Source organism: Folsomia candida, unplaced genomic scaffold, assembly GCF_002217175.1.
Source record: "Folsomia candida strain VU population unplaced genomic scaffold, ASM221717v1 Fcan01_Sc014, whole genome shotgun sequence".
In the NCBI taxonomy this organism is placed as follows: Eukaryota; Metazoa; Arthropoda; class Collembola; order Entomobryomorpha; family Isotomidae; genus Folsomia; species Folsomia candida.
In genome coordinates, this window is record NW_019091206.1 from 4,292,947 (window position 1) to 4,313,760 (window position 20,814).

The 20,814-nt window shown below is 40.3% G+C and overlaps 7 protein-coding genes across 7 annotated transcripts; 6 read left to right on the forward strand and 1 right to left on the reverse strand.

Moving 5' to 3' along the window:
• The first annotated feature begins 51 nt into the window (after positions 1–51).
• LOC110855972 (src substrate protein p85) lies at positions 52–4,095 on the forward strand. The gene is made up of 9 exons (XM_022104412.2): positions 52–340; positions 423–539; positions 628–661; positions 729–966; positions 1,049–1,436; positions 1,519–1,640; positions 2,570–3,476; positions 3,590–3,645; positions 3,730–4,095. The coding sequence occupies exons 1-9, from the start codon at positions 322–324 to the stop codon at positions 3,805–3,807; spliced, it is 1,959 nt and encodes a 652-aa protein (XP_021960104.1). The 5' UTR covers positions 52–321; the 3' UTR covers positions 3,808–4,095.
• Positions 4,096–4,523: 428 nt separating this feature from the next.
• LOC110855963 (long-chain-fatty-acid--CoA ligase 4) lies at positions 4,524–9,994 on the forward strand. The gene is made up of 11 exons (XM_022104402.2): positions 4,524–5,321; positions 7,079–7,229; positions 7,327–7,430; positions 7,524–7,580; positions 7,658–7,736; positions 7,804–8,205; positions 8,283–8,672; positions 8,779–9,153; positions 9,226–9,386; positions 9,493–9,582; positions 9,672–9,994. The coding sequence occupies exons 1-11, from the start codon at positions 5,190–5,192 to the stop codon at positions 9,858–9,860; spliced, it is 2,130 nt and encodes a 709-aa protein (XP_021960094.1). The 5' UTR covers positions 4,524–5,189; the 3' UTR covers positions 9,861–9,994.
• Positions 9,995–10,422: 428 nt separating this feature from the next.
• Positions 10,423–11,765, forward strand: LOC110855816 (PSME3-interacting protein). Its single transcript, XM_022104207.2, has 4 exons — positions 10,423–10,685; positions 10,778–10,885; positions 10,951–11,304; positions 11,403–11,765. The coding sequence occupies exons 1-4, from the start codon at positions 10,589–10,591 to the stop codon at positions 11,669–11,671; spliced, it is 828 nt and encodes a 275-aa protein (XP_021959899.1). The 5' UTR covers positions 10,423–10,588; the 3' UTR covers positions 11,672–11,765.
• Positions 11,766–11,777: 12 nt separating this feature from the next.
• LOC110855818 (NADH dehydrogenase [ubiquinone] 1 beta subcomplex subunit 9) lies at positions 11,778–15,168 on the reverse strand. Its single transcript, XM_022104209.2, has 3 exons — positions 14,934–15,168; positions 12,282–12,424; positions 11,778–12,174 (listed from the first exon to the last, which is right to left on the reverse strand). The coding sequence occupies exons 1-3, from the start codon at positions 15,029–15,031 to the stop codon at positions 11,981–11,983; spliced, it is 435 nt and encodes a 144-aa protein (XP_021959901.1). The 5' UTR covers positions 15,032–15,168; the 3' UTR covers positions 11,778–11,980.
• LOC110855817 lies at positions 13,684–14,758 on the forward strand. The gene is made up of 3 exons (XM_022104208.2): positions 13,684–13,986; positions 14,060–14,272; positions 14,352–14,758. The coding sequence occupies exons 1-3, from the start codon at positions 13,749–13,751 to the stop codon at positions 14,549–14,551; spliced, it is 651 nt and encodes a 216-aa protein (XP_021959900.1). The 5' UTR covers positions 13,684–13,748; the 3' UTR covers positions 14,552–14,758.
• A 7-nt stretch (positions 15,169–15,175) lies between the features above and the next one.
• Positions 15,176–19,864, forward strand: LOC110855857 (Fanconi anemia group A protein homolog). The gene is made up of 8 exons (XM_035856624.1): positions 15,176–15,314; positions 16,839–17,216; positions 17,308–17,387; positions 17,513–17,805; positions 17,896–18,086; positions 18,191–18,736; positions 19,180–19,313; positions 19,523–19,864. The coding sequence occupies exons 2-8, from the start codon at positions 16,863–16,865 to the stop codon at positions 19,626–19,628; spliced, it is 1,704 nt and encodes a 567-aa protein (XP_035712517.1). The 5' UTR covers positions 15,176–15,314; positions 16,839–16,862; the 3' UTR covers positions 19,629–19,864.
• Positions 15,547–16,569, forward strand: LOC110855815 (2-methoxy-6-polyprenyl-1,4-benzoquinol methylase, mitochondrial). Its single transcript, XM_035856615.1, has one exon. The coding sequence runs from the start codon at positions 15,547–15,549 to the stop codon at positions 16,567–16,569; it is 1,023 nt and encodes a 340-aa protein (XP_035712508.1).
• Positions 19,865–20,814: the final 950 nt, after the last annotated feature.

Consider the following 20,814-nt stretch of genomic DNA (forward strand, 5'->3'; position numbering starts at 1 on the left):
CACCATTCTGCTACAGGCCGGCAATGAGAAAGAGAAAGTGTAACTTTATTTCTGGGAGCGAATTGCGAATCAAAGCTGTCAAAACTGTAATTATTATTTGGCTTTGCTGTTGTTACAATATTTAGCAGTTGTGGTCACACTCTGAGTCATCTCATTTATCAGTCATTTGTCATATCCACTCAATAAACGAGTGCAAAGTATTACTCAAAGTGTGTGTCCTCCCTCCAACCTAATACGTAAAAATTTACTAAATAGTTCCCTATTGAAGGATAGATAATTTGCACAGTTTTTAAAACGGTTGAATAGACGAAGGTTAGAGACATGTGGAAATCATCAGTTGGTATGTTATTATTATATTATTATTTAAATTATAATTAACCGTGTAATTTTATAATAAGTAATTGTTACTCCTTAATACACAGGAATAACACCTTCCAAACCATCCAATAATTGTCCAGAAGAAAACGATGATTGGGAAACGGACCCAGATTTTATAAACGATGTGTCTGAAGAAGAGCAACGATGGGGATCAAAAACGGGTAATACATTAAATTACGGTTAATGCTGTTGGATAATTTATCAATGATGTAGGTAAATTACGTGATGGTGATATATAATTTATTTCAGTGGAGGGTTCTGGACGCAGCGGCGGAGCAATCGAGTATGCAATGCATAATATTTTTGTCACATTCAAGAAATGGCCTTATTGTCTTTGGAATTTTTTTCAGTGTCAAGAAACTGGCAGAAGAGGTTAAACAGAGTGATGCTAATCATAAGAAAAAGTACTTGGACGAATCAAAACCAGGTTTTGGATACGGTGGAAAGTTTGGGGTGGAGTCTGATCGTATGGACAAATGCGCTATGGGAAACGACTATGCTTCCCCCCTTAACAAGCATGAGTCGCAAAAAGACTACAAGGTGGGATTTGGAGGATCATTTGGCGTACAGACAGACCGACTTGATAAAGTAATAATAAGGATAAGATTATTTAATATTAATTTTTTATTGTGCATGTTGAACAAATTTGTTTAATTTGTTTTAAAAATAGAGTGCAGTAGGATGGGAACATGTTGAAAAGTTGGAAAAACACGCGTCTCAAAAGGACTACACTACTGGTTTTGGAGGAAAGTTTGGCGTTCAAAAGGACCGACAAGACAAGAGTGCTGTTGGATGGGATCATGTGGAGAAATCAGCGAAGCATGAAAGCCAAAAAGATTATACTGTTGGTTTTGGAGGAAAGTTTGGTGTTCAGAATGATCGACAAGATAAGAGTGCTGTTGGATGGGATCATGTGGAGAAATCAGAGAAGCATGAAAGTCAAAAGGATTATACTGTTGGGTTTGGAGGAAAGTTTGGCGTACAGAATGATCGCCAGGATAAAACTGCAGTAGGATGGGATCATGTCGAAAAATTGCAAAAACACGAGTCACAGACAGGTGTGCTTAGTAATATAATAATACTAATTATGATTATTCTGCTGTGTTTTTCAATCATGCATTTCAAACATGTGTTGTGCAGATTATGTTAAAGGATTTGGTGGAAAATTTGGAGTGCAAAATGACCGTCAAGATCAAAGTGCATTAGGTTGGGATCACCACGATCGTCCAGAGAAACATCAAAGCCAAACCACGGACTACAAGGTTTATTCATGAATAATATTTTGAGAATCATTGTACTACACACTCCTCGGGCATCGATACTCGTAAATAGTTATAGTTAGTAGCCAAATAACACTGCCTCCACGTCGTTGGGGTGCTCAGCGCCAACGTTTCCGAAGGAGGTTGATGATAATACGTAATTTTTTGACCACAAGTTGTCGACTTTCGAAGAGTGCTCAGAATATAAAAGAAGTGATAAAAACCAGGCCAAATGTAACACAAAATCATTTCCCATATTTCGCAGGAGAAGGTGAGACAGAGTGAGAAAAGTGGTTGGCGGTGGGTATCCACCACCATCGTGCGTTAGGGTCGTATGCGCGATCCATTTTCTTACTCTGTTTCTCTCTCTGCACTCATTAGTAGCCAGAGTTTGTTATGGCTCTTGTTGTATAAGCCACTCCCACAGAAACTTTGACCCCAAAAATCTCAAGGTCCTAGGCATTTTCAGTCGGGCAACAAAAGCTGAAAATATAGCTCTTCTAACGGAGAAAATTCTGGCATCAGGTTGTCAGACTCAAAATGCCTAGGACCATGACTTTTTTAAGGATTTATGCATAGGTCAAAAAACCGCCAATTTTCGAATTTTGAAACTTTGGATGCATCAAAATGTCGGTATTCATGGGGAAATTAGAATTGCAAATGCAACTTGAGGTCTAATTCTTGTTATACCGAATGTACGATGGCTTTCTCATTTTTCTCAGTTTCTTTTCTCAATTTTTAAAGGGGGGGTGGTTGCATATAATTCAAAAATAGCTATGCTACATTGACGGTTGCACCAAGAATTCTACTTGCAAATTTTTATATTTAATTCGAAGAAATCGATGCGACGTAGAATGGAACATTTCCCATGATATGTACCAAGTATATTTATATTTATAGCCTAACTTTATGACATGTTTATTTTTGGTTAGAGTTCTGGAGGTAAACTGGAAAATACTAGAATATCTTTTGACAGACAAGAAAACTCGGCTGAAAATGAAGTATCTCCCCCAAAGCAAAAAGTTGAGGTCGAGAGGAAAACTTCAACGTCAAACATTCGTCAGAAATTCGAATCCATGGGCAAATCGAATGATAATAATAATGAAATGTCGGCTACCAAAAAACCATCGTCAACCTCATCAAACATTCCAAAAAAAGTTGTTCTTCCAACTGTGAGCAGTACCACTCAAGACGAGGAGACTCTTCAAGCACAGGAACGACAACGTGTCCAAGCACAAGCAGACATGCTACAAGAACAACAAAAACGCCTTGAAGCTGAAGAAGAGGAACGGCTATTAGTTGCAGAGGAAAAAAGATTGGTGGCAGAGAAGCGAGAATTGGAAATTCTTCGCCAAGAACAAGAACAGCGTGAGGCGGATAATCGTCGCCAAGAAGAACAGCAACGGGAGCGCGAAAGGCAGAAAGAAAGACTAAAGAAGGAACAGGAAGAAGAGGAAAAGAGGCGACTGGCTCAAGAGGAAAAGAATCGTCACGTAGAGGAAGAGGCTCGGCGTGGGATGGATGAACTGAAGAGATTAGAGGGTGAGTTAAACGCTATGCAGCAAACCCAACATAAAACTAGAAAGGCTTCCTCAAGCGAGGCGGAAGACCAAGAGTGGGACGACGATGACGAGAAGGAAGATGTCAAAAGCAAGAAAATCAATCATAACCAAGAGCAATCTAGTAAAGTTCCCCAACAACAACAACAATCCAAAACAGGCGTGGTAGGGGGTGGTTCGAGTATTTCTGTTGATGTCGTCAAGTCGCAAAACGGTGGTGGTGGTAGCTCCAAGGGTGAAGAAGACATTGCCGCTGTCGCAATTTATGACTATCAAGCTGGTAAGTCAAGTGCCATCATTATTGCTAATAAATATTTATCATCAATTCTGATTACATCCAAATCAGATTAGCCAAGATATGTGTACATAAGCTTTTTTATTACTAAAATACAGCCGACGAAGATGAGATTTCATTTGACCCTGGCGATGTTATAACCAACATTGAAATGGTAATTAACTTGCAATCATTTGTAGGCTAAATTATGCTATTTAAATTATTTTATTACAACGCAACTTTTGACCCTTGTTCCTAGATTGACGAGGGATGGTGGCGTGGCGAGTGCAATGGAAAATTCGGCCTTTTCCCTGCCAATTATGTCGAGCTTCGTTGAAAGGGAAGAATATTTATAAATGCCCCGGTACCTCCTGCTCGTTCATGAGAATAATGTGTATTACTTTGAAATTGAACTTACTTAAGCGTAATATGTTTCCTACTTACAATTAGTATTATTTATTCAAGAATATTTTGGACCAGACTTTCTCAATGCTAATTATCTTGAGCATTCTTAATTTTTCAATACATACACAAATAAATAAATATTACACATCACATATATATGTACCTACATACATTGAGTACTATTGCCAAACGGATAATAATAAAATATAATAAAAAGTAAGAATAGAGCCGGCCTGATTAACCTTTGCATCAAGAACTAAACCGCAAACTGAACGAGTGGGGCAATTTCGTTGTAATAAAATCTTCCCTGTACATTAAATTAGTACTTAATGACGTACCCCAATTCTCCAGCGTGTGTTAGATAATCAGCCCATAATGTAATTTGACACCATGTAGAGTCAAGACCATTGAGTTCACCGTAGATTATTAATAACCAAGTGGTTGCCTTAACTCAATTTTCCAATTAGTATTAAGCCATACTGCACCATTTGGTACTGTAAGGGATCGTATGTAAATATGCACATATGCAAAGGCAGCAAGTGGGTAAGGTAACAAACAGCGATGCTGCTGACGATCATTGCTTGACCAACGATATTTTGTTGCACGTAAGTAGGTCCATTTTTTCGTACTCTAGCCTTCGTGACGTTAATATGTAGCACATGCTTAGAATGCTGCTGGTGAAACCATATTAAGTTTTTCCCATCAATCACACGTACCACAGATTGACACTGCAAAGTCGAAATCATGAGGAAGCCAGATTATTCTGTTAGTCGCAGAGTGTTAGTTCTAGTGCAATAAGTGTCTTCTTGAGCAACACACCATCATCCAATTGTCACCCGAAATCAGATCTTTCTGTGCGGCTTATCGAGCATATATTTACTATTTACTCCGTTGTCCGCCCGTCCGTCAACTATTTACACACAGAGAGAGAGAGAGACCTTGGGGTTTTGAGATAAGGTTGGTGGTGCGTTTCGTGGTGGTCCCACCGGTGAGCAGAGATCATCAATGTCATTGTCAAGTCGAATCCATGCAACCAACGGTCGTATGCAGAGGAGTCAATAAAGAACAATAACGAGGAATGTGCAACAGGCATTCATTGATTTGGATCGATCGATTGCGCTTATCAGTTATCGGAAGCTAATTAAACGAGGAGTGAGGTGTCTCAAGCAGAGCGAAGGCCATCAATCAAAACGAGGTCCAGTTGGGGAGCAAGGCCCACTTCGCGTCTCAATCTCCACCCTCGAGGACGTCCCGTTCTTTTCTCTCCTCGTCCATTCTTGCTTTCCCCACAGGAAAACATTCCTCAACAACAACATGTCCTTCGTCTTGATCGCTATTCTGACCATTTTCACCTTCGTCTACGACATCTTGACGTACCCCATCTACCTAATCGTCCAACAGCCCTGGAAACGTCTCAATGCCTCAAAACGCCCCAAAGAGGCAAAGGTACACATTTTTAGCTGCTATAAATTAATTACTACTTTTCTGGATGGTTTTGTGGTGCATTGTTGATGACGTGATAATGACACTGCTTCGGGTACCGGTATTATCCCTGCTGCACGCGAGCTGGTCAAATAAGTAGAACGATTTCATTCACAATTTTGCACAATGTCGTGTCTCTGAAAATGCTGTGTGCAAACATTGCGAGCCAGCAGGTTATCGAAGTAAAGGAAACTCTGTTGAATACAAAAGCGTAAAAATTCTCATCTTTAGAATCACGTCATTCATACATAACGAGTAATCGCACAAAATAAGCTGGAAAACACAGAGACTTTCACCCCACCAATTCACCACTCTTCCTTCACAAACTACTTATTAATTATTATTTTTCTTCTTGGGAATACGAGGGTCACGATTTTGCCGGACTTCCTCAGAATTTTTTCTTTGCAATTTAATGAACGAGGAAAAGACTTGCATAAGATTTATTATTATATAGCAAAATATTACGCATTATACTCGTGGGGAAATTGACGCTAAATTCATGGACATGCAAAATTATCTACAATGTATTTCTACTCATATGTAATTAGTTGTGATTGTGTACATTTATCAATTCGATTGACTGCATGGCGTGGTCATTGGTATTGGCTATTGGTGATTTGCATACATTGCAAAGATGTCATCACACTGAACTGATCCATTGTCTCGGACAAACGACGCAGCGTTGACATTATGTGTGTGTGTGTATGTGAAATATTAATAGAATTACCTCTGCTGGACACAAGTACGTATTCATTATCTCCAACTCTCGTCTGGAGTGCGGAAAAGATGTTTAAAATTGTTCAGGTACACACAGTTGTACATACATTCAATTCAATAATATGTCAATTAGTTTGGTGGCGTGACAATTTTGCGCAACTCTCAATTGGACGGTGACAAAACTGGGTTTTACATGAATCCGTTTATTGACATCTTATTGACTTCAATTGCAACTGGATTGTCCATCATAAACATTTACATCCAAACATCAGCATTCGTTTAGTTAGCTAAATCCAGCTAATGTATAAAACGGTTACATGACATTTGGGTTTACACATTGATGCGGATTATGTGACCACGACGAGAGAGTAGTGAAGCATGAATTACATAAAGTATTGCATAATTAAATATAGCAAAGGTCCAGAAATTTTGTTTTGTTTTGCATCTGTCATAAAATTATGTCTTTCACTTACTTAACATGCGTCAAACTGACCAACCGTACATACACACATATTTTACTCTAGTTTTGCATACGTATTGACAAGACAAATAGTAATGCCATCGAAATGGTGGTGGTGCCATGTTGAGAAATGTGAAGCATGCACTTCTCACATTACGTCCTTATTAGTTGACTTGTTTAATAAAATTAGATATGAAGATTGCCAGTTAACATAGCAAGCTCAGTCAGTCAGCTCATACTGGTTAACAAGCTTACATAATAAATACTTATCTGCTCTGGTCACTGGTTATCAAGACGATCAACGACGTTTGCTGTAACTACCTGTGAACAAAATTGTTTTCATGCAACACAACTTGAGACAATTAATTTCGTCTCCTCCTCCGTCCGAATATGTGCAACTATTCGTGACTTGAACTCGTCACAATGAAAATGTGCAAGCAGTAAAGAATTATGCGGAAAGTCCAATGTTCTTAAATTGATGGGGATTTCTGGGGCGAATTTTTTAGGCAAATTTGAACACGTTGTTTTATTCCCTTATGACTAGACCACAATCATCAGCAAGGAGGGAGGAATTACGTACCGATGCATACGAGCCCAGTCCAAGGCCACGTCGGAGATGAAAGCGGCCAAGGTGGACACTCTGGACAAGCTTTTCTCCTTTGCCTTCAAGAAGAATGGGACCAAGAAATGTCTGGGTAGGTCAACAATCTGTGTAGAAATATGAGGTCATTCGCCGACAAGATGTTCCGTCAGGTGATGCTTATCATTTAACTCACGTCCTGTTCCCAACAGGTGTGCGAGAAGTGTTGGGGGAGGAGGATGAGACGCAGCCGAACGGGAAGGTGTTCAAAAAGTTCAACTTGGGAGGCTACATGTGGAAAAACTACATCGAAGTGGTGAGTTCTGTTGAATTTTATCACTTTATGTGGTATATAAATGCAACTTCCTCCTAAAATGGAGTTTAGCTTAATGAGAATTCAATTTCGTAGGACAACCTGGTAGGCACCATCAGCAGAGGTTTTCGAGAAATAGGTCTTCAGCCAAAGGTCAGCATACGCACCCTTTGCGTCGTCTCACTTTTGATTCTTTGCTCAACTAACATTTAAACTTGAACTTATCTTAGGACAAAATTTGCTTGTTTGCCGAGACCCGGCCTGAGTGGCTTATCAGTGCAATTGCTGCGTTTCGACAAAATCTTGCCAGTAAGTATTGCATGGTCTCAACTTGCCTCGTACTCCTTACTCAAACTCATGCATGTCATACTTGCAGTCGTCACTCTTTACTCCACGTTGGGCGACGAGGGTGTGATTCATGGGGTGAGGCAGACCGAGGTGGAACTTATCGTGACGAGCCATGACCTTCTGCCCAAGTTTCGCACTCTGCTCGCCGAGTGTCCCCACGTCAAGTACATCGTATACATGGAGGACCCTCTTCACAAGACAGATCGGTCCGGATTTCCACCCAACATTTCCATCTTCTCCTTTTGTGAGGTTCTGGAGATGGGGTCCAAGTCCAACTACGGCGTTTCCCCACCCACCCCCGAAGACACGGCTGTAATCATGTTCACTTCCGGCTCCACGGGAATCCCAAAGGGGGTGGAAATGATGCACAAACACATAACCAGCGGCATAATGGGCTTTTCCGACGCTGTGTCCCCTGTCTACTCATGGGGTAAGTAGCCTGCCTGCGGAGAGGCTTCGTCACCGCTATACTCGCCACAAGAGTTCATTATTCCATTTTTTTAATAGACGTCTACATTGCATACCTCCCACTTGCACACATTTTGGAGTTGATGGGCGAAGGCTTCTTCCTCACGGCCGGAATTCCTATCGGCTACTCCTCCTCCCTTACGATGACGGACACCTCGGGAAAGATCAAGCGAGGGGACAAAGGAGACGCGTCCATCCTCCAGCCCACGGCCATGACGGTCGTTCCACTCATCCTGGACAGGATTTACAAGGGGGTGCAGCAGAAAGTGAAGGAGGGTGGACCCACAAAGAGCGCCGTCTTCAAATTCTTTTACGACTACAAACTCAAGTGGTACTACAGGGGATTTGACTGTCCCATCGTCAACGCCCTCATCTTTAAACAAATCCAGGCCATGGTTGGAGGGCGCATGAGATTCATGCCTGCTGGAGGTACATGCAATGCAGTAACTTCTCTCTCGTTTACCAGAATATTTTGCAAATAAGTCCCCAGTTTTAGTACTGATGATGATGATTAAATGGAAATTATTTGACTCAGGTGCCGCACTGTCTCCAGACACGCAAGAATTTTGTAGGAATGTTCTGAATGCGGCCATTATGCAAGGTTATGGACTTACAGAGACAAATGCGTGTGCGACTGTGACCCTGTTTGGAGATATGACGGTGGGACGTTGTGGACAGCCGATTGGGTGTGTGGACGTCCGTCTGATCGACTGGGAGGAGGGCAACTACCGCGTCACGGACAAGCCCTATCCTCGAGGGGAAGTTCTCATCGGAGGTGACGCCGTGGCTCAAGGCTACTACAAACTGCCAGAACAAACCGCACAAGACTTTTTCGACGAGGGTGGCAAACGTTGGTTCCGCACGGGGGACATTGGACTCATGGAAAACGACTTTGTTCTCAAAATTATTGGTAAGTTAACGGGATTTTTCCAATTTCAAGAGTTGAAATGGTTATACAAAACCTAATTTCCTCCTCCTCCAGATAGGAAAAAGGACTTGGTGAAACTGCAGTTTGGGGAGTACATAAGTTTAGGAAAAGTGGAATCAGAATTGAAGACGTTCCCAATGATTGACAATATTTGTATTTATGGCGAGTCCTCGAAAACCTACTGCATAGCATTTATTGCACCTTCTCAAGTGCAGGTGAGTGAGCGGCTCACTGTGAGCCACTAAATTCATCACATGGACTGAAAAATTTGTCAATATTTCGCTTTGATGCATAATAATGTGTTGATAATAATGTGTTCAGTTGGAGGCTTTGGGTGTCAAGCTAGGCAAGAGTGGTGTGAGTTGGGAAAAGTTGTGCGACGACCCCGACGTGGTCAAGCACGTGTTAAAGGTAAGTTCATGTTCATAATTTGAGGGCTTCAGAAAGTACTTGAAGTGGATCCACAAAAAAATATAATGGATTTGATATTGATCAATTAGGAGCTTCAAGAGTATGCTCGGAAGATCAAGTTGCAAAAGTTTGAGATTCCTGGGGCACTAAAGTTGTGTTCAGAACTCTGGACGCCAGAATCAGGCCTGGTCACGGCCGCCTTCAAGTTGAAGAGGAAACCTCTACAAGACTTTTACCAAGCAGATATTATCAAACTCTACGCCGCCGCCGCCTCATAATGCCACCCAAACCAAACCACCTTGCATATTTTTACTCATAAGCTAATCTTCTATATACATCAAAGTCATATTTTATTTTTATTGTAAACAGCCAATTAAATAAATACTGCATCGTGCTACAAGTACAAAACGCATATGTGTATGTCGAATTGGCTGTCTATTTTTACCATCTGTGCTTATTCGAGTGTATTCAAGTTCACAGCACCAAGCCATGCTTAGCGAATAAATAAATTCATGAAACATGATGATAAGTATCCTGAGTGCACAAGAATTATTTATTTACTATTTACATATACAATAAGCTCAAGTTGAGGACATGCAAACACCAAAATTGCAAACGAAATTGTATTGTTATAATTGAGCACATTAGGTAGCTCAGGAGGGAATAAAGGATATGTAATTTACATCATGTAAAGGATGCAATCTGGGGTAGCATTTTGATAAGATGTTCAAAAGTTCAAATTAGCATTGGAAGTGGATATGGCATTGGAAAACATGACGCTTATTTATGGATTACATTCTTCAGAAGGGATCGGGGTAACTTGCACGATTCCGGCCATTCGGGTATTCTGTTGCTACTAAAATGAAATTATTTTGTGCTGCTGGAGGAATCCAAATCTCGATAAAAAGTAAAAAAAAAACACAACAATCTATAATCTATACGACGAAAGTGAGTAGTTTAATAACACTTATAAAATATCTGCAAACTTGGCAAGTCTTCTTGAAGGATGAGTTCAGGATTTGTGACGGAGAAGGAGGTGGAAGAAACAAAGAGACTTCGTCAGGAAGAATGGGATCGGGTCAGAAAGCCAGATGACCCGGAAGGTCAGTGGGGACTGGAGAACCTTAAATTCGTTAATTAATGCTGCTTAGATCTCATTGAAGAATTAATTAACAATGGTTTATTTGTATCACAGAGGTTCCACTGGCTCCCGAGCAGTTGCCTGACCGTCGATCACTCTTCGATAGGCTCAATGAACAAAAGATGAAGAAACAAGAAGAGTTTGAAGAAGCCCACAAGTTCAGTAAGTGGTTCTTGCTTGGAGACAATTCCAGCTGATTTTAGTACTCTCCCGACTATGAATTTCAGAGAATCTTGTTAAGGGACTAGATGATGATGAGGCCGACTTCTTGGACCATGTGGACAGGAAGAAATGGGAGGAAGAGCACCAGAAACGAGTGGAAGAAGCAAAAGAGCTCTCAGATTTTAGATCCAAAGTTGCAGAGCTTCGGGAAAAAGATTTGGATGTGTTAATCAAACAGGAAATTGGATTAATCAAGACTGACAAAAAGCCAGCGGTATCTACAGACGACGATCTCTTATCCATTGGTGCAAAAAAGACTTCGCAGTCGAAACTTTTGGCAGGGTTGGTAAAACGGAAAAGTGTGACCGAGTCATCATCATCTGCAGAAACCTGCTCAGATGCAAAAAAGCCACGACATGGTACGCAATCATAATCAAACTATAATGTCTAAATTGTATTCATCGTGAGGTTATGAGTTTGAATTTTAATCCGTTGTGCCCATACATATATTATATAGACAGCCACACCAAGGACGAGTCTCCACCAGCCGTCAGTACGAGTGCGGAGAACAATTCAGAAATACCCAGTGTTCCGTATAAAGGAAATTTAGTCTGCATTGGAGTACTCCCTGGGCTCGAGTCTTATTCAAATTCCAGCAGCGAGTCTGGGGAAGACGACTCGAGCAGCGAATCTGACCCTGAAAATCTGCCCGTTCGAGATCTTTGTGGCAGGAAAATTGTAGCACAGCAAGAGGAAGACAAAAGTGGGTGCAAAGAAAAAAAGTAAAACGTCATACAAACTTTTATGTACTGTATATATTGATTAATGTCTAATTTGTAAACCCGTTTCTACTGATAAAATAGATTTTAAATGCCAATAACACTTTTGAAACTACAGTTTAATTCGTTTATTTTAGTTTTGAAACTCAACAGGCAAGTGCAGCCGTATTATTATTGAACAAATGTGTAATCATCTAAATTTTATACACGCTACACAAATTTTGGACGTTTCTATCATCTCATCAAACTGTCTAATTTACAAAGTTGCGCATTATTATGTAATTATTATGTATTATCTTTATTTATACACGCCCCCTTAATGATGGGATTCGCTAGGATCTGGTTTTCCATACTGTTTTTCCCACATTTCTACATATTCTTTTTTCCTTTGTTCGCGACGGGCAAAATATTCTGGGTACTGGGCCTTCTCCAAAGGGTGCCAGTAGTCGAGGGTCCAGTCTGCTGGAGTCGTTTCCCGATCGTAAGCTACGCCACCAGGAGACTTGGGAACTGCAAGAATGTATGAATTTCAGTCGTGAAATCTTGCTTACTTGTGGTTTTTATTAGTATGGAGTATATATAATAATACATATAGTGTAAGAATATATGGTTCTTACATTTCAGAGGTTGGTAGTGCTGCGACAGGAAGAGTTCTTCTTGGCCCAAAGCAATAAGTTCCTTTGCTTTTCTCATATCCAAAATGTTGCGATTTTCTTCAAAGCGTTGTCGCATGAGGACAGCATTGTAACGGAAATGGTGTCTGAAAATGTCAAATGTATATGTACAATACACATTTTTAAATTACACATGATGACTTGACCTGTTAAATAAATGTAATGTGCTAAACATTATTATGACGAGTAGTTAAGTAAATGTTACAGCATAATAAAATCCGCGTGGTTGTAAAATTTTCACGTAACAAAAGTAAATTGTTGCGATCGTCAGCTTTCAAGTTACGACAATAATGAGAATCATACAGTTTGTCAGTTCACTCCAATTAACAAAGCATCCGTTAACATGAGCTCAACTCGATGATTTTGCTCTTTTAAATAGGTACAATTGGGTAAAATGAAAGTTGTTGAAATTAACGCCACGAGTTTCATTGTCAAGTTTCGAAGCTTTTTCCACCAAACAAACAAGCCATGCAGATGGCGAAGAATGAAAATCAATGAAGACCTTGTGAAGGAAAGTCAAGTCACTAACAACCATCTGCATACAAAGTTCTTGCACTGTTACATCCTACATGTGTATTATGCTGCAGCATATCACTCGGAAAATACGCAAATTTCATTTACGACAAAAACATGTTGATAAAAAAAATAAGAAATTTTATAGGATTTGCTGACCATCGTCTTCTTGTTTGCAAAACCAAACCAAGAAATCCTAAAACGCTAAACAGAACGCGAGAAGAGAGGAGAATGACTTGCTAAACGCACGCTCAATCTTTCGTCCTTTGATTTTCAATTAAGCATCTCAATGAGAAATTGACATGGTCATCGCCGTTGTTGCGATTTGAATTGGACACGAAGATTCCTCAGAAAAATTTCACAGCCGAGCGACTGAATGAGTTTCATAACAAAACAGTGATGAACTTAGTTTTTTACATAACTTTCTTCATGCCAGACGCCACGCCACACCGATTTGTTCAATCCTTCAATTCAACGCCGGATATGCACATACTACATATGCCCCATACTAGAATAAACTTTTAGCATCCGTGGTGGTGAGGGTAGTGGGAGTAATTATATTTCGAGTTACTGTTGGAATGACATCGACTTTAAATTTGAAAAAAAACTTAACCGAGTTGTTTTTTGATCAGGGATGCCGAGTCTGAGATCACGAAGCAGCAGTTCTGAACAAAGGACCCCCCGTAGTGGCTTTCACTTTCGTTTATACCAAGATCAAACCTTAAAGTGTTCCGATCATGAATTACTTAGACTACTGAGAACGTAGCGATGGGATTTGCGTTGTCAATATAAAGACTGGTGCGACTGAGCAAAATGCTTTCATTTGCAGACATTATTAGGTAACGATTAAGTCATAGTGAGTGAGCACAAATTCTCAAGCCAGTGACATAAGCCAAAATGGTTTCGAAACTAATAGTATCCATTTGTACAATTTATTACTGTTTCGGTTGTCTCCTCATGGTTGTAAATGCACGATCCACAAAATATAAAGAGCTAAAACCCGTGCTAATTAAATCGGTCGTGTCCCATCCTAGAATTTCATATAACAATCTGGACACATCATCACCGTCTTCGTCGCAAAGTAGCCAAGAGCAAGAAGAAGGGCTGACTTCAAGGAAAATCTACCAATTTCCAGGTACTGATTTTAGCATACGACATGATATTCTTTTTTGCATCCTGTGGCTGTACAGAGAATCTTTTTTTTTCAGGACCTGGACATCATCACAATATCCGTGGGCCACCACCACCAGCCCCACAACAACAAGATCCGGAACGGGGACAAATTCTTCACCGACCAAAATCTGGGAGAAGAAATACTCAAACGTCATCGGCATCGTCACAGTCCAACTATCAAAATCAGAATGAGATGCCAAACGACGCTCCCATGTTGCTCAATGGGAAGGGGAAGAAGGTCAAATATGGTAGGTTTGTCAAAGTTTAAACCCTTGTTTTGAGAAAATGGAGTGGTAAAGAGTCTCCTCGTGAATTCTAAACTTGCAGTGCCCACGAATACGATGGGATACCAAGGACCGGAAAAACCTCCCCAGGTGTACGTGATTAGCAGTGGTGGGGACGAAGACGAGGAGAACAGCAACAACGGTGGCAATGGCGTCGTAGGGTCGATGCAAACATACTTCAAATCCATGACAGGCAGAATTAGGGCAGCATTCCAAGGACTTATCGGCGGAATTACAGACTAATGAATCTATTGTCTGCCTACAAATTATTTAAAACCGTTTTAAACTACCAGTCAAACTAAAAAATAATTGTTATATAACTGAATGAATTGTTACGTTACGTTAATATTCAATAATGATGGGTGTCTCTATCATTAATAATGAATTTCATTATTGTGTTATACGTGTATGATATATATTTCATTGACTATGTTGACTATTTTTAGTACTTAAAATAAATCTGTTTGTTGTTTCGACTTAAGGAAATGAAATGATTTACTGCATCGATTCCTTCGGACAAATCTTCTCAAATTGAAAACTTACATATTTCTCACTTGGAGGCAGGTCGGACTGGACTGAAGCATAATTACAGATAAAATGAGAAATAAACTAATGGGCAACTTACCGATGCATGCAGTGAGCTTCAATGTTGCGAAGGGCCTGTTTGTACAGACTGCACACTTTCCGTGTGTGTGATATGAGCTCCGTTTGAAGGTACGACATCCTTCCTCGTCAGCCACACCCACGCCCAACGTCCGGAGGCAGAAACGGCCTTTGTGTGGCGTAAAATAAAAATCTCCACCCGTGCCCTTCTTCTAATAAAATGTTGATGTGAGAAACAGATGAGATGCTGGTGGGTGATGTTGAGTTGACCGGGAACCTACGCTGCCCCAAATTCATGTGCTTTTGTGCAGCGGTTCGCCTCCGTCATCCGTAAACGTCGCTAAAAATTCGCACTGCGAAAGAAAACAAAGGATTGATTGGAAACAAATTTAGGACAGAATCTGTAAGTTTTATATTTAATGGTTACATGTAGAAAAGCTCCAACAATAGTTCTAGTCCATCCACCAATAATTCATTTATTGATTTATTTTCATTTCACATTGATATTGATATTTGTAAATTGGTGTTGTACCTGCTAGAAAAAATATAGATGCACTCCATTATTATTAATTATAGCTCTTCAGGTCTCTTTTGCTTAATATTGCTAGCCCTGCTGAGTCTGACGGAAGGTGGAGATGTTGTTGAAACCAGCACGGTGGGTATTGTTGACCTGGGTTCGGCACAGGCCCAATTCATCATTGTTCCGAAATACCACTTCCGGTCCATCCAACAGCGACAAAGGGAGCAGTGAATACTCATCCACAAAGGAGACACATTTCGGATTTGAAACTGTTTCAGAGCAAGAAAAGTCAGAGAAAGTCCGTGCCGTGTTTGAAAACGTGGCAAAGAATTATGACCTTATGAATGACTGCATGAGCCTTGGCGTTCACAGGGTATGGAAGGACATATTTGTTCATCGCCTAGACCCAACGTCTTCAATGAAGCTTATCGACGTTGCTGGTGGCACTGGTGATATTGCGTTCAGATTTCTTAAATATAAGAAACAGAAAAGGGACTTTACCAAAACGGTGTTCCCCTTTGATTTCCCCCTTCAAACCCTCCCAAACAATCCGAGACCAGAGAATGAAGTTGAGGCGCAATATCAAGCAATGGAAGAATTCCCTACTGGATCAACAGACTTGCGCTCAGAGGACAGGTCCGTTTTAGTTTGCGACATTAATCCAAAAATGTTGGACGTTGGAAGAAATCGAGCCAAAACAGCTCTGACTCCAACTGAGCAGCAGAGAATAGACTGGATGGAAGGGGATGCAGAGAATCTGGATAAAATTCCTGACAATTCCTTTGACGCCTATACTATCGCATACGGGATTAGAAACTGCGTCCATGTCGATAAAGTATTGACAGAAGCATATCGAGTTTTGAAACCAGGGGGTAGATTTATGTGCCTAGAATTTAGTCGAGTTAACAATCCCCTGCTAAAATGGGTGTATGACCAGTATTCCTTCCAGGCTATTCCTGCGTTGGGGCAAGTGATTGCTGGAGATTACGATTCCTACAAATATCTGGTCGAAAGTATTAGAAAGTTTCCAAGTCAAGAAGATTTCAAGGCCTTGATTGAGGCTGTTGGATTCCGGTTTGTCACATTTGAAAATCTCACTTTTGGCGTCTCTTCAATTCACTCTGGCTTTAAGTTATAGCGATACTGAAAAATTGCATAATATTTTTTTAAGTTGTCTAGTACTTTGTGAAATTATATTAGAATGCAAATAAACTGAAATACGAACAAGAATACGACATGAAATGTATGATAATTTATTAAAAAGAGGATTTTCCGACCAGTTTAACTTGATTTTACCTGTATATAAAATCAAATGTCATAAATTGTTCCATTCTTATTATGAATAGTTCACTTATTTACATGTTCGTTTTTTTTTGCATTTCGAATTGTATTGTTTTTAATTTATAGATTTTGTGTGGCTTTGGCTGACCTATGCATCCGAATCGTGTCGCAAACTTGTACATCCTCTGCGAGAAGGAGCGTGAGACCCAGCCCCATGTTTTACGAGAAGACTTTATTCCTGTTTACGTCGCAAACCTCCTGAGGGACAAACTGTGTAGGAACGAAGAGTCGACCGTCGTCCACCAACCACCTGCGCAGATATCGTTGTCGTTTGACCAATGGGGGGAGGATTCCCTGATGGAGGAGTACGTCGACTTTGAAGGCTCCTTTCTACTGCCCAACCAGACGCTAGACTTTGTCCATCGTGTGCTCAAATTTGCAAAGGAGGCCACAGAACTATTGCAGGTGGATTCAAGAAAGATCTTGGACTGCGTTGTCGAACAGGTACATAAATTTAAATAATTTATTGACGTATGCATTTACGTCACGCGACGAGTAATTCTGTAAAAGATCAACTTGGTCATTTTTGCTCTAGCTTGAGTTTCCATGCTTGGAGCTCTTGTGGTTATTGGACGTGAAATATCGAATTGCATCGCTGAGCAGTTATTTGATGACGTAAGTTTATGCAAATTAACTAATTTGTATGTTTTTTCTTTTCTAGTTTCAAGCCAACTTGAAGTATAAATCTAGTAGATTCAATCTACCTTTAATATTAAATGAATGAAATATTTTTACATCAGGTTGAAGTCTCCGCACAAAGTGCAACACATTCAACGGCAATTTTTGGCACTTTGTTTTTCCCCTTCGGTGCACTTCAACTCTTGCACAAGAGATCGCTATCAGTGCGTTCTTGAGCACTTTTTCCACACCTTTCTCATTTGTGGATATTGTAATCCTGGACGGCCAAGTATTTTGGAATCTCTTCAAGCCACCGTGTTTGAGATCCTCTTCCAGTTGAGCACTAACCTGGTCACGAGTACGAAAGGGGTTTCTGAGATGAATCGCCAATTCATCCTTGAAGTTATCAAGGAAGGTCAGCAATACTATGCAAGGGGTCAGCTTGCAGCGTATCTACATTTAATTGGATTATAATAAGTATTTAATATACTGGTTGTTATTTCAGCTTATGTACCAAATTCGGTGAAAAAGAAGTATTTGTCACACCAATTGAACCATCTTTTAACAGCACCAAGCAGCGATGTTGGTGCCAAGTTCTACACGTTGGACGAGGTTATTCAGTATCAAGAGAAACTCGCAGAAGACTCCAGAAAAAATGACGATAGGGTTGCCATTTTAAGTGACGTTATTCATGTGGTATAACGAGTACTTTCTACATAAGTATTTATTAGCAGGATTATTAATGTGAATCATTTACTTTTTCGGTTGTAAATTTTGTTGTTGTATTGCCAATTATCTAGATGATTAGTGAACCCATGCTACCCGAGGATGTTTTTCAAGCATTATCAACATCAATTAGAAATGGCAGCCGAAACTGGGACAACATTCTCTTCTTGATCACTGCTTGGATAGGGAGGCTGGAATTCGAGGCGGCTTCCGTGTTGAAAAAGATGATCAACATTCTAATGCGAGAAGGCGTCCAATCTCAGAACGAAGAGCTCGTTTCCCTTGCGTTCATTCTGGCCCGACACTGCTCCCTCGTTGCTCCTACCACGCCCAAGATTTTCCCACGCTATCAAATCTGGTACTCGGAAACGTTTAGCGAGCCATACTCACCTGCCAAAGATGTGGACACGTTCACCTTCCTCTCCAATTTACTCACTCGATGGATTCCGTTCGAACCCAGTTGTTTTCTCCAAACGCAGGCAATCTTTCGACCTTTCATCCCAAAGACAGAGGAATGCAGAGCTATGTGGAAGTTGTATGAGGACCTCGCCAGAAAACGTGTGGCTGAATATAATGAAGTTGAGGAAGCCATGGCACTGGAGCCTAACCTTAATAATCCGGTATATAGCTTCAGTTTCCCTGGCCCTCCTCCTTGTGCAGTCGTGACTCTATAAATATTCATATAAGGAATCCTCATTGTGGGAACTTCTCAGATTCTTATGAAATTTAATTTACAAAACGTTGGTCCAAGACCCTTATTCTCATACTACATACAATGTGGGACATGATTTCTTTTTGGAATAACAAGTTAAAATATTCTTCTAGTAGTCACACAGTCACACATACTTACACAGAAGATAGAACCAATAGCATGAAAAATTCCTGGTAAAGTTATGTAACCTATGAATTGTGCACGACATAAAGGATTATGTCTGAGACTTTTTTTTCAGCACTCTATCATAGTATCAAACAGGGTGGCTCAATGTGTTATTCCTACCTGATGTTCTATGCTAATAATGGTGTCATGTAGGCTGATATATTTGTTGTTTGTTTCCAATCGCAGCTTCTTCACGACGTGGAAATGGCGATAAAGGATTACGAAAGGACACGAAAGATTCCCCTCAGCTTGGGTCAAATGTTCCTGTTCAATAAAAAGTATTTCACAGACCAATTTGTGCCCGCTCTCCTAAGAAAGCCGTAAGACAACAGAATAAATTTATATTTTGTATTTGCGTAGCAAATTGCTCTCTAGAGACTGCAAATGAATTTTTGAGCACACTGTCTCACGCTTCCATCTCCATGTTTTCAATTACCTTCACGTTTCGCTTTTGCTTTTACAGCTTTACACATACATATAGAATTTCTGCGTCTGTGCGAATAATTCTCTGAATATAAAATTTTTGCAGACCTGGGACAGTCACTTCGGACGCTCGGTTGCGACTCATTGAAGCCTTGAATCAAAAGGGTCATATTCCTCGAGAGATGTACGCTGCGTATAAAACGCCCAAATGAAGAGACCACTTGGAAAATATTCCACTTCTGCTGCTGCTGATTCTTGTTTACATTTCATGAATTTGTAATTAGACGTTATGAACTTTTGTGATCTCATTGCATTTCTTATAGTGAGAGAGTGCGACCTTTCTCGCATCGACTCATTCAGACTGAGATGTAAATATTAAAATCGGCTATTTCGGCGTTCTGTTAGAAATTTTTGTGCTTTAATTACCGTTAGCGACGGCCCAAATAATTAGCACTTCAAAAATGGAGGTTTTTGAGGCTATCGAAGCAACTGCAAGAGAATATGGATTATTATCTTCCGCGTTCAAATCATCTTCCGCGGCCACTGACCTTCGAGATTTTTAGCTTAAAAAATCAAGCTGAAAATTACGATGATTTCATCTTTCAGAATTAAATTTCTGTGTCTGCCCATTCAAAAGTTATTAAAGGTCAAAGTAGTTGGTGTATTTTCAAGGGACTTTAACACCAATGATTTTAAAATAATGTATTATTTATTATTAACATAAACATTGATAAACTATGAAATACACTTAGTTGGCTTGGGGAGTAGAGGAAAAACCCGATGTTGGTGGGTTGGGAAAACCTTTACTTGATCCGGATAGGCGTCCGAGATCACCATTCGGCCCCTTACATGATTTTTGTAAATAAAACGACCTATCATTTAAAATATAAAATAATTCTTCTAATCCTCGTTGACTGGGGACAGCTCCCATGATTGATGCCGCATTCCCGCGTTGAACTGCCAAACTAATCCGTTGAATGAGAAAAGTTGTCGACATTGGTCCAGTGACATCCTTCATCCTCCTCCCAACATCTTGGATGAACTTCAACCCTTCCGTCCCCCATACTCCTGATGTCTCGATAGCCACCGGAACAAAGATATAGTTTGTTTTAAGTTCAGAGTACAGTTTGTGTTTTTTGGTCTCGGCTAGTTTTGCTGCTGTGCCAGCATGTCTAAGTGTGTGAGAGAGATAAGAGGGGGCAAAAGTGTCTGTACATGTAAAGTCCCATATTAGTGAGCGTCCCTGTTTGTAAGGTATTAGTGTTAGACCATCCGGTCTTTTTCCATCTGTCCTACAACACCCTAATGGTTCCCTAATGCTTGGTATGTCTGCAGAAATTAAGGCTCTCTTTATAATGTCATTGGCTTGCGTATGTCTAGAATGCCTGCCAGCACTTT

Bases quoted from the DNA above. Each gene is read 5' to 3' on its own strand.
- LOC110855818 (XM_022104209.2), bottom strand. From the start codon at position 15,031: ATGTCGTACCTTCAAACGGAGCTCATATCACACACACGGAAAGTGTGC. The intron at 12,425-14,933 runs GTAAGTTGCCCA...TGACATTTTCAG, and splicing joins GAAGCTCACTGCATGCATCG to ACACCATTTCCGTTACAATG. The intron at 12,175-12,281 runs GTAAGAACCATA...ACATTCTTGCAG, and splicing joins GCACTACCAACCTCTGAAAT to TTCCCAAGTCTCCTGGTGGC.
- LOC110855963 (XM_022104402.2), top strand. From the start codon at position 5,190: ATGTCCTTCGTCTTGATCGCTATTCTGACCATTTTCACCTTCGTCTAC. The intron at 7,431-7,523 runs GTGAGTTCTGTT...TCAATTTCGTAG, and splicing joins GGAAAAACTACATCGAAGTG to GACAACCTGGTAGGCACCAT. The intron at 7,737-7,803 runs GTAAGTATTGCA...TCATACTTGCAG, and splicing joins GTTTCGACAAAATCTTGCCA to TCGTCACTCTTTACTCCACG.
- LOC110855857 (XM_035856624.1), top strand. From the start codon at position 16,863: ATGCATCCGAATCGTGTCGCAAACTTGTACATCCTCTGCGAGAAGGAG. The intron at 17,806-17,895 runs GTCAGCAATACT...TTGTTATTTCAG, and splicing joins CCTTGAAGTTATCAAGGAAG to CTTATGTACCAAATTCGGTG. The intron at 19,314-19,522 runs GTAAGACAACAG...AAATTTTTGCAG, and splicing joins CCCGCTCTCCTAAGAAAGCC to ACCTGGGACAGTCACTTCGG.
- LOC110855815 (XM_035856615.1), top strand. From the start codon at position 15,547: ATGTTGTTGAAACCAGCACGGTGGGTATTGTTGACCTGGGTTCGGCAC.
- LOC110855817 (XM_022104208.2), top strand. From the start codon at position 13,749: ATGGTTTCGAAACTAATAGTATCCATTTGTACAATTTATTACTGTTTC. The intron at 13,987-14,059 runs GTACTGATTTTA...TTTTTTTTTCAG, and splicing joins GAAAATCTACCAATTTCCAG to GACCTGGACATCATCACAAT. The intron at 14,273-14,351 runs GTAGGTTTGTCA...CTAAACTTGCAG, and splicing joins GGGGAAGAAGGTCAAATATG to TGCCCACGAATACGATGGGA.
- LOC110855972 (XM_022104412.2), top strand. The intron at 3,477-3,589 runs GTAAGTCAAGTG...ACTAAAATACAG, and splicing joins AATTTATGACTATCAAGCTG to CCGACGAAGATGAGATTTCA. The intron at 3,646-3,729 runs GTAATTAACTTG...CCTTGTTCCTAG, and splicing joins TTATAACCAACATTGAAATG to ATTGACGAGGGATGGTGGCG.
- LOC110855816 (XM_022104207.2), top strand. From the start codon at position 10,589: ATGAGTTCAGGATTTGTGACGGAGAAGGAGGTGGAAGAAACAAAGAGA. The intron at 10,686-10,777 runs GTCAGTGGGGAC...TTTGTATCACAG, and splicing joins AAAGCCAGATGACCCGGAAG to AGGTTCCACTGGCTCCCGAG. The intron at 11,305-11,402 runs GTACGCAATCAT...TATATTATATAG, and splicing joins TGCAAAAAAGCCACGACATG to ACAGCCACACCAAGGACGAG.